This window comes from Sciurus carolinensis, chromosome 17 (assembly GCF_902686445.1).
Source record: "Sciurus carolinensis chromosome 17, mSciCar1.2, whole genome shotgun sequence".
NCBI lineage: Eukaryota > Metazoa > Chordata > Mammalia > Rodentia > Sciuridae > Sciurus > Sciurus carolinensis.
The window spans coordinates 51,673,880-51,689,813 of NC_062229.1; the positions used below are offsets into that span (position 1 = coordinate 51,673,880).

At 38.1% G+C, this 15,934-nt stretch overlaps 1 protein-coding gene across 2 annotated transcripts in view; it reads left to right on the forward strand.

The window, feature by feature from the left end:
• Positions 1–15,934, forward strand: part of Dennd6a (DENN domain containing 6A) — a 70,665-nt gene that overhangs the window by 36,773 nt on the left and 17,958 nt on the right. For both annotated transcript variants that reach the window (XM_047531520.1, XM_047531519.1), the window contains exons 13-15: positions 11,912–11,977; positions 12,814–12,878; positions 14,187–14,276. In XM_047531520.1, coding sequence (XP_047387476.1) covers positions 11,912–11,977; positions 12,814–12,878; positions 14,187–14,276 — 221 coding nt within the window. The remainder of the gene's footprint in view (positions 1–11,911; positions 11,978–12,813; positions 12,879–14,186; positions 14,277–15,934) is intronic.

Consider the following 15,934-nt stretch of genomic DNA (forward strand, 5'->3'; position numbering starts at 1 on the left):
CCTTAACACCACATAAAAATTAATAAAAGTATTGGGTTTATCTACAACTAAAAGAATAAATAAATAAAAATGAAAAGTACAGCTCAGTGGTAGAGCACATCTGAGTTCAATTCCCAGTATCAGAAAAAAAAGTAGAAAAAGAAAAGTGAAAGAAAAAAATATATATATACAAATAAAAACTGGCAATAATGAAAATATTAATAAAAAATAAAAATTTCCTTTCCAGTTTAGTGTTGAGTTGTGCAGACAATGGCAGATATTTGCAACCTGTGCTGATCAGAGCTTTGGTTTGTGTCATTTTAGGCATCTTATAGAGAGCAGAGGCTGGGGATTTTTCTCCTCCTTGTTTCCTCTGTGATGCTTGCCAGGCAACCAGCATGAGTGGTTTATGACTATAGTCAGGTGGATTACCTTTCAGCTGCCCCGCGTGCCAGAATGAGATAGGGCAGAACTTGGCTCTCCTGGCAAAGATTTACTCCAGACTTATCTGGGTTGTGCAGTCCAAGAGCAGGGCAGGTGCTGACATTGCTGGCATATTACTAAGCTAGTACAGAATGTGGAACTTGTTTGGCACAGGTTCCTTCCAGTGCCCTTTATGCTACACAGTCCAAGGGCAGGGCCGACATGGGTGTTGCAGCATGTCAAGGACTCCATTGCCTTTTGTGCTGCACACTCAGAGGATGGAGAGAGGTTGGGGGTGGTTAGCAGCAGGCCCTGCACAATCCACTGCCATGACACTGGTGTTTTGTGACCTAGCTCCTATGTGAAAATGTAGGATCCTTTGACTCTCTGAACTTTCACTGAAATAATTGGAACATAAGAAATCTAAAGTTATTATTTAATAACTTTATTATATGCTACTTTTGAAAATTACTCCTTTTGGTATACACAGGTACATTTAATATATTATTTAATAATATTTCTTAAGCTATCCCCTTTATTGTACATATAGATTAATGCATTAGAGTCAGAGATAACATCTTAAATCATGTTATTTATAAATATTGGACTCAGTCTTAATCTGAAATCCTTAGAAACCTTATGAGATAGGGGAAAGAGAAAAGGGCTTCACCTTGGCAATCAGGGCTATGTGATATTAGAAAAGCTTCTGTAAGCCTCATGTTCTTTGATTGAATACAGTTACCTCTTGCATGGCACTCTGTAAAGGTCATGGTCCCCTACGATTCTATTGGTGTCCTGTATACTAGTGATAGTTCAGAGAGCAGCAATTAGAGTATACTAGAATCTTCGGTATAAGAAGATAGGAGAATTTAAAAAAAAAATCTTAATCTTCATATTTATTTTCATGGTTTGGTTCTGTTAATCTAGACTATTTGATTAATTGTAATATACTAGGCTACTATTTATCTTTTCTTCCCATTGAAATAAAGGCTGTCTTGGGGATATAGGTAGGGAACTTTTATACAAAATCATTATTTCAATAGCAAGAACTGATAAATGTATTGAAGAAATCACCATACTGTTTTCCAAAGTGTTCCAGTACTTACATTCTTAACAAAATGTATGAGGTTTCCCATTTTTTTTTCCTTCCTTCCTTCCTTCCTTCCTTTCTTTTTTGATACTGAGGTTGAATTCAGGACCTTGTGCATGCTAGGCAAGTGCTCTACCACTGAGCCTTATCTTCAGCTCTTCTCAGCTCTTCAACTCTTGAGGTTCCCAGTTCTTTACATCCTTGCTAACATTCAGTACTGTCTTTTTCATTATGACCATCTAATGTGTGAGACACTGGGAGTTTTTTGTTTGTTTGTTTAAATATTTTTTTAGTTGTCAGTGGATCTTTATTTTTATTTATTTATTTATTTATTCATATGTGGTGCTGAGATCGAACCCAGTGCATCACACATGCCAGGCAAGCACTCTATCACTGAGCCACAACCCCAGCCCCAAGAGATGGTGGTTTTAATTTGCTTTTCCCTAATGATATTGAGCCTGTAATATGTTGTGCTAAATATGGTTGATTGAGAGAGGATTTGCTGGTCCTTTGGGTTAGAGTAAAAGGAAACAATATAAACATGTAAGTACTTATTCAAACCATTGTGGTTTTGACTCTTGGACATTCTTTGGATTCTTGGTGCCTGAGTCAGAGAGATGGCATTTTAGTTATCTATTAAATATGTATTAACGGATATGAACTTATGAAGGCCCGGGAGTCTGATGCTGAATTATGTAAAGCACATCCCTAAGATTCTAGACAAGAGATATTCTCAAAAGAATTAATATATGGGGAAGATGTCGGACTAGAGGGCGGCTGCATTTCATGTTGCTCCAGGACTCAAGATTCAAAAGAGGAGATAGTGACTTAGGACCAACTCAAAGCCGCCGGGTGAGTTTCTCCCATAGGGGATGCGTCCCGGATGGGGCAGTAGCCCCAAAACGCAGAGAACTTTGTGCAGTAGAGTGACTCGGCGAGACGCCCCTCCCCCGCCGGAGTGGTAAACACTGACAGCGAAGCTGATCGAAAAAACGCAGCGAAAAAGCAGAGCGAGAAAACGGCCGATTGAAATTTCCAGGACTGCGGGCAGCTTCTCTAACCTAAGGAGACTCGTCTGCGAAGGGTGAGGCTCCCAAGCCCAGGAGAGAGGTCCGGGCCCCTGGGACCGGCAAGACACACCTCCCCCGCTGGAGCAGTGAACTCGGAAAGCGGGGAACTTTGCAAAGGAGGTTACGCGACACACCGCTTGGTTTTGGAGCGATCTGCCAGGGCTCCAGCGGCTGCCAGAGAAAGAGTGGGGCGGCGAGTTGTTTGGATCCAGCAACCGCCTGAGCAACGGGGAGGGGGCTGTCCAGAGGAGGTGGAGGTACGCAGTGAGTGGCTTGGTCTCCAAGCGCCCACACAGAGCACCAGGTGGCTGCCTGGAGGAAGAGACGAGCGACGGGTCACTGGGGCTTGGAGCATATGTACGAGGCTCCAAGTGACTGGTCAGAGGGCGGGTCGCATAGCCAGGCGATTAGGTGCATAGCACGGTCCGGTCCAGGGACCTAGGCACCTTTTCTTGAATGAACTACACAGAGACAAGCTGAGGGGCGAAGTGAAGGTTTCAGGACTGCGGGCAGCTTCTCTAAGAAGGGACAACCTAAGGAGACTCGTCTACGAAGGGTGAGGCTCCCAGGCCCAGGAGGTAGGTCTGGGCCCCTGGGAAGGCTGCCCTGCCCAGGCAGCAAGACACACCTCCCCCCGCTGGAACAGTGAACTCGGAAAGTGGGGAACCTTGCAGAGGAGGCCGAGCAGCACACCGCTTGGTTTTTTGGTTTTTTGGAGCAATCTGCCAGGGCTCCGGGGGCTGCCAGAGAGAGTTGGGCGGCGAGCTATTTGGATTCAGCAACCGCCAGAACAAAGGGGAGGGGGCTGTCCTGAGGAGGTGGAGGTGCGCAGTGAGTGGCTTGGTCTCCAAGCGCCCACACAGAACACCGGGTGGCTGCCTGGAGGAAGAGACGAGTGACAGGTCACTGGGGCTTGGAGCATATGTACGAGGCTCCAAGTGACTGCTCAGAGGAGGAGTCGCATAGCCAGGCGATTAGGTGCAAAGCACGGTCCGAGCCGGGGATCTAAGCACCTTTTCTTGAAAGAGCTACACAGAGACCAGCTGAGGGGTGGTGCGAAGGTTCCAGGACTGTGGGCAGCTTCTCTCAGGAGGGGCCACCTAAGGAGACTCGTCTGCGAAGGGCAGGGCTCCCAAGCCCAGGAGGTAGGTCCAGGCCCCTGGAAACGTTGCCTGGGAAGGCTGCCCTGCCCAGGCGGTAGTTGTGGACTGAGGGGAACCTCTAGGAGGGGAACGGACTAGCGAGACCTCCCCACCGGGTGGGTCTTCCCCGCCGAGTGAGGTTTTCCCACAAAGACGGTAAAACCAGAGACACAGGCCCAAACAGGCATTGCCTCAGCCCGCAGTCTAGTTCCCCTTTGGATGACCATTGGTCAACAAGTAGAGGCATCTCTGCCCTCTACCAGGGAATATACCCCACCTGAAGACCACCACCCCTAGAGAGGCAGCTACCTAGGGGAACACTGAAGTATCAACTTCCTCTAAGACTTCAGGCTACTGAAGGATAAGAGGGGATACACTAGCAATCTTCAGGGACATTATAAGTCAATAGAGGAAATCTGCAACATCTCTGAATCCACTGACACCTAAACGACATGAGAAAACAAGGGAAGAAAATGCCTCAAACAAATCTGGATGTTATATCAATAAAATCCAATGACAGCATGGCAGAAGAAATGTCAGAAAGGGAGTTCAGAATGTACATAATCAACATGATAAGGGAAGCAAACGATGAAATGAAAGAGCAAATGCAGGCATTGAATGAACGCACCAATAGACAGTTAAAAGAGCAAATACAGGAAGCAAAAGACCATTTCAATAAAGAGTTAGAGATATTGAAAAAAAAACCAAACAGAAATCCTTGAAATGAAGGAAACAATAAACCAAATTAAGAACTCCATAGAAAGCACAACCAATAGGATAGAACACCTGGAAACAGAACCTCAGATATTGAAGACAAAATATTTAACCTCGAAAACAAAGTCGAACAAACAGAGAAGATGGTAAGAAATCATGAACAGAATCTCCAAGAACTATGGGATATCATGAAAAGGCCAAATTTGAGAATTATTGGGATTGAGGAAGGCTTAGAGAAACAAACCAAAGGAATGAACAACCTATTCAATGAGATAATTTCAGAAAATTTCCCAAATCTAAAGAACGAAATGGAAAATCAAGTTCAAGAGGCTTATAGGACTCCAAATACACAAAATTACAACAGACCCACACCAAGGCACATTATAACGAAAATACCTAACATACAAATTAAAGACAGAATCTTAAAGCCTGTGAGAGAAAAGAACCAAATTACATTCAGGGGGAAACCAATACGGATATCAGCAGATTTTTCAATCTAGACCTTAAAAGCTAGAAGGGCCTGGAATAACATTTTTCAAGCCCTAAAAGAAAATGGATGCCAACCAAGAATCTTATACCCAGCAAAACTTACCTTCAGATTTGACGACGAAATAAAATCCTTCCATGATAAACAAAGTCTAAAAGAATATACAAAAAGAAAGCCAGCATTACAGAACATTCTCAGCAAAATATTCCATGAAGAAGATATTGAAAACAAAGAAGCAAATCAGCAAAGGGAGGAGATATCCTAAAGGAACTCTCAAATAAAGAGGAACCAAGTCGTGTCAAAAATAAGCAAATAAATGAATAAAATGAGTCAAATGACCGGGAATACAAATCTTATCTCAATAATAACCCTGAATATTAACGGCCTGAATTCATCAATCAAAAGACATAGACTGGCAGATTGGATAAAAAAGAAAGATCCAACAATATGTTGCCTGCAAGAGACTCATCTCTTAGAAAGAGATACCCAAAGACTAAAGGTGAAAGGATGGGAAAAAACTTACCATGCACATGGACCCAGCAAAAAAGCTGGGGTATCCATCCTCATTTCAGATAAAGTGGACTTCAAGCCAAAGTTAATCAGAAGGGATAAAGAAGGACATTTCATAATGCTTAAGGGAACCATAAATCAGCAAGACATAACAATCATAAATATCTATGCCCCAAACAGTGGCTCATCCATGTATGTTAAACAAATCCTTCTCAATCTCAGAAACCAAATAGACCACAATACAATAATACTAGGTGATTTTAACACGCCTCTCTCACCACTGGACAGATCTTCCAAACAAAAATTGAACAAAGAAACCATAGATCTCAATAACACAATCAATAATTTAGACTTAACAGACATTTATAGAATATACCATCCAACCAAGAGTGAATACACTTTCTTCTCAGCAGCACATGGATCCTTCTCTAAAACAGACCATATATTATGCCACAAAGCTAATGTTAGCAAATACAAGAAGATAGAGACACTTCCTTGTATTTTATCAGACCATAATGGATTGAAACTAGAAATAAATGAAAGAGTAAAAAACAGAAATTACTCCAACACCTGGAGATTAAACAATATGCTATTATATGAGGAATGGATAACAGAAGATATTAGGAAGGAAATTAAAAAATTCTTAGAGGTAAACGAGAACAAAGAAACATCATATCAAAATCTCTGGGACACTATGAAAGCGGTACTTAGAGGAACATTTATTTCATGGAGCGCATTTAATAAAAGAAGTAAAACTCAAAAAATAAACGACCTAACACTACAGCTCAAAGCCCTACAAAAAGAAGAACAGACCAACACCAAAAGTAGTAGAAGACAGGAAATAGTTAAACTCAGAGCTGAAATCAACGAAATTGAAACGAAAGAAACAATACAAAAAATTGACAAAATAAATAGTTGGTTCTTCGAAAAAATAAACAAAACTGATAAACCTTTAGCCACACTAACAAAGAGAAGACGAGAGAAAACCCAAATTACCAAAATTCGGAATGAACAAGGAAATATCACAACAGACACGACTGAAATACAAAACATAATTAGAAGCTATTTTGAAAATCTATATTCCAACAAAATAGAAAATTTCGAGGACATACACAATTTAAATAGACCAATTTCAAGTAATGAAATAGAAGAAGTCATCAAAAGCCTACCAACAAAGAAAAGTCCAGGACCTGATGGGTTCTCAGCCGAGTTCTACAAAACCTTTAAAGAAGAGGTCATTCCAATACTTTTCAAAGTATTCCATGAAATAGAAGAGGAGGGAACCCTCCCAAACTCATTCTATGAAGCCAATATCACCCTGATACCTAAACCAGACAGAGACACATCGAGGAAAGAAAATTTCAGACCAATATCCTTAACGAACATTGACGCAAAAATTCTCAACAAAATTTTAGCAAGTCGCATACAAAAATGTATTAAAAAGATAGTGCATCATGATCAAGTGGGTTTCATCCCAGGGATGCAAGGTTGGTTCAACATCAGGAAATCAATAAATGTAATTCACCATATCAACAGACTTAAAGTCAAGAATCACATGATTATTTCAATAGATGGAGAAAAAGCATTTGATAAAATACAGCACCTCTTCATGCTCAAAACACTAGAAAAAATAGGGATAGTGGGAACATTCCTTAACATTGTAAAGGCCATCTATGCTAAGCCTATGGCTAATATTATTCTAAATGGCGAAAAACTGAAAGCATTCCGGCTAAAATCTGGAACAAGGCAGGGATGCCCTCTCTCACCACTCCTATTCAATATCGTCCTTGAAACTCTAGCCAGAGCAATTAGACAGACCAAAGAAATTAAAGGGATACGAATAGGAAAAGAAGAACTCAAACTATCCCTATTTGCTGATGATATGATTATATACTTAGAGGAACCAGGAAATTCCACCAGAAAACTCTTAGAACTCATAAGTGAATTCAGTAAAGTAGCAGGATACAAGATCAGTGCTCATAAATCCAATGCATTTTTATACATAAGTGATGAATCTTCAGAAAGAGAAAGTAGGAAAACTACTCCATTCACAATAGCCTCGAAAAAAATAAAATACTTGGGAATCAATCTCACAAAAGAGGTGAAAGACCTCTATAATGAGAACTACAGAACACTAAAGAAAGAAATTAAAGAACACCTTAGAAGATGGAAAGATCTCCCATGTTCCTGGATAGGCAGAATTAATATTGTCAAAATGGCCATACTACCAAAAGTGCTATACAGATTCAATGCAATTCCAGTTAAAATCCCAACGATGTACCTTACAGAAGTAGAACAAGCAATCATGAAATTCATCTGGAAGAATAAGAAACCCAGAATTGCTAAAGCAGTCCTTCACAGGAAAAATGAAGCAGGGGGTATTGCAATACCAGATCTTCAACTCTACTACAAAGCAATAGTAACAAAAACGGCATGGTATTGGTACCAAAATAGACAGGTACATCAATGGTACAGAATAGAGGACATGGACACAAACCCAAATAAATATAATTTCCTCATACTAAACAAAGGTTCCAAAAATATGCAATGGAGAAAAGATAGCCTCTTCAATAAATGGTGCTGGGAAAATTGGAAATCCATATGCAACAAAATGAAAATAAACCCATATCTCTCGCCGTGCACAAAACTAAACTCAAAATGGATTAAGGACCTCGGAATCAGACCAGAGACCCTGCATCTTATAGAAGAAAAAGTAGGTCCAGATCTTCAACATGTCGGCTTAGGACCAGACTTTCTCAACAGGACTCCCATAGCAGAAGAAATAAAAGCAAGAATCAACAACTGGGATAGATTCAAACTGAAAAGCTTTCTCTCAGCAAAGGAAACTATCAGCAATGTGAAGAAAGAGCCTACAGAGTGGGAGAAAATCTTTGCCAATCATACTTCAGATAGAGCACTAATCTCCAGAATCTATAAAGAACTCAAAAAACTCAACACCAAGACTACAAATAACCCAATCGACAAATGGTCTAAGGAAATGAACAGACACTTCACAGAAGAAGACCTACAAACAATCAACAAACATATGGAAAAATGTTCAACATCTCTAGTAATAAAAGAAATGCAAATCAAAACCACCCTAAGATTCCATCTCACCCCAATCAGAATGGCGATTATCAAGAACACAAGCAACAACAGGTGTTGGCGAGGATGTGGGGAAAAAGGTACACTCATACATTGCTAGTGGGGCTGTAAATTAGTGCAACCACTCTGGAAGGCAGTATGGAGATTCCTTAGAAAACTTGGAATGGAACTACCATTTGACCCAGCTATCCCACTCCTTGGCCTATACCCAAAGGACTTAAAATCAGCATACTACAGAGATACAGCCACATCAATGTTCATTGCTGCTCAATTCACCATAGCCAGATTGTGGAACCAAACTAGATGCCCTTCAGTTGATGAATGGATAAAGAAACTGTGGCATATATATACAATGGAATATTACTCAGCCATAAAGAATGATAAAAGTATGGCATTTGCAAGCAAATGGACAAAATTGGAGAATATCATGCTAAGTGAGATAAGCCAATCTCAAAAAACCAAAGGAAGAATGATCTCACTGATAAGTGGATGATGATACATAATGGGACGTGGGAGGGGTTAGTTTTAGGGTTAGAGTGAGGGTTAGGGAGGGGGGCAAGAATGGGGGAAGGAAGGACTGTATAGAGGGAAAAGAGGGATGGGAGGGGTGGTGGGAAGGGGAAAAAATAACAGAATGAATCAACCAACATCACCCTATGTAAATGTATGATTACACAAATGGTATGCCTTTACTCTATGTACAAACAGAGAAAGAACATGTATCCCATTTGTTCACAATAAAAAAAAATTAATATTTCCCAAAAAAAAAAAAAGAATTAATATATGGGAATAGATGAACTAAATTGATAAAAACTGTGGGCTAGGGAATCAAAAACATTTTAGAAACCTGAGGTTTTCTGGATTCTTTGTTTTCTCTCAATCTGTTCCACAAGTCTGTAGGTTTTATCTCAGTGGTGCTCCAGTAGCTCCCTCTCATCTTTCCTTGCTGCACCTTCCTTGCTTTAGGTTCTCTTTCACTTAGGAGCCGTGCTCTACCATGCATACATGATATCCTCTAGTTTTCTCTCTTTCACTTCAGAATCCTGTGTGCTGCATAACAGCCCTGGCTTAGTCCTGTGATGGTGGCATACACTATCACCACCTTTGGCAGTGTGTGTGTTAGAATGCAGGTTCGATGATGTTATTCTACTGTCCTCACTTACTATTCCTCACTGGCCTATGCTTTCAATCTCTCATTTACCTTGGATGACAGACCTCTTTATAAAGTTTCTCTTGGTTTGACAGTACTTCTCAATCATCTGCCCATTGTAGCAAGCTCTTCATTCTCGCTGTTTTGGTGTCATGGTTAAGCATGACAGCTCTGATGTTGGATTGCCCTACTTAATACCTTTTCTTAGGCATGTTATCTATATATCCCTGGATATGTTTTTTCTATGTCTAGTTGTGGTAGAGCTAACAACCTGCCTGAATGGGGCACTGATCAGTCAGAATAGATGACAACAGTAAACAGTTGATATTGGTGAATATCAGGTGAATATCAGTTTTGTTCATGGTTAGTTTCTTTTTTTGTGGGGGTGGGTACCAGGGATTGAACTCACTATTTTCAACCACTGAGTCACATTCCCAACCCTATTTTGTATTTTATTTAGAGACAGAGTCTCACTGAGTTGCTTAGTGCCTCACCGTTGCTAAGGCGGCTTTGAACTTGTGTTCCTCCTGAGCCACTGGGATTATAGGCTTGTACCACTGCACCTGGCTCATGCCTTATTTTCTTCATATTTAAAATAGGTATCATAAACACACTTTTATTGTGAAAATTAAATGCAATAATTTGTGCAGTTTTCCCAGAGCAGGGATGGCACAGCATAAATATTCAGTAAATGATGACTATTAACTCTCCTAACCATTTGCCACAAGCAACATGTTCTTCATGCTCTGGATTTAACTCTACCTGCAAGGTTTTTTCCCCCCATTTACCCATAAGTATCTTTTTATTTCTCTTATTAGACTGCTTACATGTCATTTCCTCTAGGAATCCTCAATAAGTTTCTCACTCCTTTTTCCAGGAAACTCTTCTTCCATGGTCTTCTGTTTGTAATTCTACCCTAGCATGTATTTCTCTGTATTGTTATCTTTATTTGTCTTATTTTGCTATTAGACTGTGAGCCTCTTGGTATCAGGATTCAGTTGTTTTATTACTGTATTACGTGTCCTGGCATTATTTACTGGATTAATGAAAAAATAATGCTTATCTGTGATTTTTTTAATGTGTCTGTTTAAAGTTATCATCTGGGCAACTGACAAAATTGGCGTATAGACTGAATTATTTTTCAGAAAGTAAGACTGAAATTTTTTCAAGGTAAAAAGATTATTAAAATATCTGTTTTACCATAGTGTGTACTCTTAAATTTTTTTTGACAATCTAAGATCGCAAGTGAAAATGTTCCTTGTTGCTACAATCCCAGCCCCATATATACCACATTTAGCAGTTTGATCTATGTAATTATTTAAAAGAAGCTAGTATCTAATTTTAGATGCTTGAATTAGACAGTCTTTAGATTTTTTTTCAGTTCTTAGGTTTTTTTGCTCTTCTACAAAGAGAGGGAGGGCCGAAAATAGAAAAAAATGTTTTTTAAAGCATATATGTTCATGACACTTTTAAGTGTAATTCTGGAGGCATTTTTTTCTGCCTGTTATAAGGGTTGTTTAGGTTGTGGCTTCCCTTGACCACAAGACCAGGACCTTTATCTGTACTGGACTCTTCAACATAGCAGTCTTCTCAGTCTGTCATCTGTGGCTTAGACCTGTGATTGTTGCACATACACTCACCACTTGGTGGCAGTGTAAGTATCTGTAGTCCAAAGACAGACTTAGGAGAAAGCCTAGAAAATAAAACTTTGGAATATTATGTCTTCGTGGTCACTTTGGAGTTTATTTCTTTCCTATTTACTTTTTTTTGTTGTTGTTGTTGATGGTGATGCTGGGGATAGTACCCAGGGCCTTGTGCCTGCTAAGTATGTACTCCACCATTGAGCAACAGCCCCACCCTTCCATTTGCTCTTAAACGGTATCTTATTCCTATTTGGAACATTATTTTCCAGTTTCACGTAATTTGCACATGCATTTTAAATTACAGATTGAGTAACAAAAAGGGAACAATTTTAAGTAATGGTAACTACATATTAAAAGATAAAATACATATATTTAGTACAGTTTTCCTGAATTGTTTTATAGTGTTAATAATCCACCATTCCCCTTTTCCAGTTTTAATATACTAGGAATGAACTCTTCAGTATTAATTGATGTTAAGAACACTTTATTTACAACACCTCTAAGAAACAGGCAATAGATTATTAATCATATAAAATTCTAGTTTTGTGATATATATGATTATAATCATTAATAAGGATGCTTATCCTATTTCCTTCAGGTGAAATTCCTAAGCAAGTTAAAGTGAAAAAATTGAAGAACCTAAAGACTCTGGATTCTAAACCTGGTATTGACTTCTTCTTTTTTTTTTTTTATTCCTCCTTCTTCTTACTTTTATTTGCATTTATTTCTTGCTGAATTTATTCCCAGGCCATAAGTTTTTATTTCTTCAATTTCTTCTGGAATATCTTTTTCTTTTATGCAATCTTCTCTTCTGGTTTAGGAATACTTTTTTCCTTTTCAATGAGGATGATTTCACTGTAGTAGGGGAGCTCACCTACAGATTGATCCAACCATGAGTTCTCTGAGTTGATGGCGCATCTTGTGTGCTTTGTTCACCTTGGTATGGTTAATAATCAGAGAATCTACATCTGAGTTCAGCATTACTCTCTGCACTTTTAAGCACGTGTAGCAAAAATTCTAAATTAAAAAATTTAACTCTTTAAATAAATGAAATTTAATTAAAATTTAACTTTTTAAGAACTTAATTTTATTCTAATTTCAATTCTAAATTCAAAAATTCTAGGCTACTGACCCACTGTTCAGCCCCACTTGGCCTGTAATACCAACCAACTCCACCATTATAATACTAGAATGGCACATATTGGGCACATATTCCTTCTTTAAAGTGACTTCTTTCAAATACTTGGTAACTTTTCACTTATGCATACCCTTGATGGCCTAGGCAGTTTTACAGGTGTTCTTAAAGTGCACATGAAGATTTGAACCTCTTGATTTGCATGATTTTGTGGGATTTTCTGGGTTAAGAGAATAGTGAACCATTTTCACAGATCACCTCAGGCCACTGAGCAGGAAGAGACTGGTATTGACTTTTATTAATTTTTAAATATATACTTCTCTGGTAGTTGAATTTTTCTTTACCTTCTTTTCTTCACTATTTAGGAGTTTATACTTCCTACAAGCCATATCTAAATAGAGATGAAGAGATCATAAAACAATTACAGAAGGTAATTACTTGTTCATATTATTAAGTGTCTTTGTTCTGGTATATAATATCTATTTAGGCAATATGTGCTTTGTGAAATGGAGTCTCTTTTCTTATTTATTTTCGTACTGGGGATTGAAGCCACAGGTGCTCTACCACCGAGCTACATCTCCAGTTTTTTGTTTTTTTTTTTTTTTTTTTTTAAATTTTGAGTCATGATCTTGCTAAGTTGCTGAGGTTAGCCCAAACTTGGAACCCTCCTACCTCATCCTCCAGAGATGATAGGATTACAGGTATGTGCCACCATGCCCAGTGAATCTCACTTTAAAACAAAAGTTTTATTAAAGTCTAGAGACTAAAGTAATAGCTTGAATATTGAAACTGTATCTACTAATGAGTGCCAATCTTTCTAGAAACTTGGGAGTTATAGTAAAAAAAAGTCATAGATTCTACCATGAGGTAGTTTAGTATCTAATGGTAAAAATGTAACTAGCATTAATATAGAAAATATAAAATAAAGATTTCTTCACTATGAACTGTTTTGTGTGTGTGTGTGTGTGTTACTTGAGATCAAACCCAGGGGTGCTCTACCACAGAACTACATCCCTAGCCCTGCTTTGTTTGTTTGTTTGTTTGTTTTTTTGAGACAGGATCTGTATAAGTTACTGAGACTATCTTAAACATGCAGGCCTCCTGCCTCAGCCTTCCAAGTAGCTGGAATTCAGGTGTGCACCATTGTGCACAGCATGAACTGATGTTTTTAAGTATAGGATAAATGATGTTCCCTAAGCTGTAGTCTCTTAAATTTTGCTTTAAAGATTCTGTTTGTTTAAATAAAATTTTTTAATTGAAGCAAAAACATAAAACTACATGTTATTGGAGTCCCGTGTGATGTTTTGATACTTGTATACATTGTGTAATGCTTAAATCAGGTCAAACATACCTATCTCCTCAAATTTTTATTGTTTCTTTATGGTAAAAACATTCAAAGTTCTTTTTTCTGACTTTTTGAGATATCAGTACATAATCATTATCTATAATCACCCTACTGTGCAGTGTAGCACTCCAGAACTTCTTGCTCCTAATTGTAATTTAGAACCAATGGCTCACTCTTTCCCCATCTCCCCTCCTCTACTCTTCCAACTTTTGTCAAAAGATTAATTTCATAGGATGACATAATTAACTTCAAATTAAATTACTTCAAGATTAAGTTCTAGATTTTTGATGTTGATATAAATGTATATTTACAAAACAGTCGAACTTGATAATTAATCATTGTTTTATATTTCTAGACACTAGAATATGGGTTCTCATTATTTCCTCTTTTAAGGGTGTGCAACAGAAACGTCCTTCTGAGGCTCAAAGTGTGATTCTCCGACGATATTTTTTGGAACTGACGCAAAGTTTCATCATTCCATTAGTAAGTTAACAAATATGTCTTTGCTTAATTTAATGATTTGTTAAAGGTATATGAACTATTTTCCTATCTTCCAAGCCTTAAGTTGTATGTTTTGCCTGTTAATGTGTTCAATAATTTAACATAGAGCCCTTTGCAAGAGGCTTGGATTTTTTGTTCTGTTATTAACTGTGCAACTTTGATAAGCCAGTTCATTCCTCTTTTTCTACAATTTCCATGTCTGTAATATATGGCTTATTCTACCTTCCCTAAATACTTTTCATGTTTGCTGTGACTCTTAAATGAGGTCATTGATCTGAATTGTTTTTAATTTGGCAAAAATTAATTTTTTTCTATTTCCATTCTTCCAAAGAGGACACAGTTTTGCTTAAAATAAAACTAATTTTAAGAGCACACAAAAGTTGAATGTGAGTGATAAGATTAAATTCCAACAACCCAGAGTGATGAAGAGTAAAAGATACCAAAAAGATGGGCACAAAGGTACATACACAGGAGGATCAGGAGTTTGGGGCCAATCTGGGCAGAGACCTTGTCAAAATTAAAAAAAAAAACAAACAAACAAAAGGCCAGGGACAAAGCACAGAGGTAGAGTACTCCTGGATTCAGCCCTTGATACAGGGGAAAAAAAAAAAAAAAAAGATACCAAATAGGTGCCTTTGACATAAACTGATCATCTAAATGATTACTTAATAATCAGAAGTTGAATTTTCATACTACAATCACAAAATCAGTTTAGTGTATGAACTATATAGTGGATGTTTTTTCTGCCCCCTACCCTGGTACTGAACCCAGGGGCGCTCTACCACTGAATTACATATTCAGCCCCCCCCTTTTTTTTTAAATTTCTTTTTTAGATGTTGATAGACCTTTATTTTATTTATTTACTTATATGTGGTGCTGAGAATCGAACCCATTGACTCACACATGCTAGGCAAGTGCTCTACCACTGAGCCACAATCCCAGCCCCCTATACCCAGCCCTTTTTATTTTTTATTTTAAGATGGGTCTTGCTCAGTTGCCAAGGCTGGCCTCAAACTTGCGATTCTCTTGCCTTACTCTTCCCAGTAGCTCAAATTACAGTCATGCGCCACCACACCCTGCTACAGTGGAGTTTGTAGCTGTATTTTGACTTCTATTTCTATACCTTTATTTCTGTTATTAATAACTTAGTATAGTTAAGTGTAGTCTTTAGTGGATACCCTACAACCATGTAAATTAAACAGTATTTTCTACAATTGATGAATATAAGACCTCAATATTTTGGATAAATCTCTTAATGTAGTGATTTTAATGTCAGAGTTATTCATTCTTTTTAAACAAAGTATTTTAAGTAAATTAAAGTTATAGGTAATTTTAAAAATACTATATACATCATGACTACTATAATTATTTATACTAGGTATTTATTTATCCCTAGTATCCAAAGAAAATTCATCACTGAATTGTTATATTAGCTGTGAATCAGTCTGACACACTTATTGATTGATTCCTTAGGTTATTATAAGCATGATTTTAGTGTCTGTTCTTTCAATCTACTATATTAGGGATACAGCCTTTACAGGTGGAGCAAGGATCTTGTTAGGTCTTCGGTTAGCTCTCAGAAGCTCAACTATAAATCCACCATGTATGAACAAAGTTGGATCCAATTATTTATCAAAAGG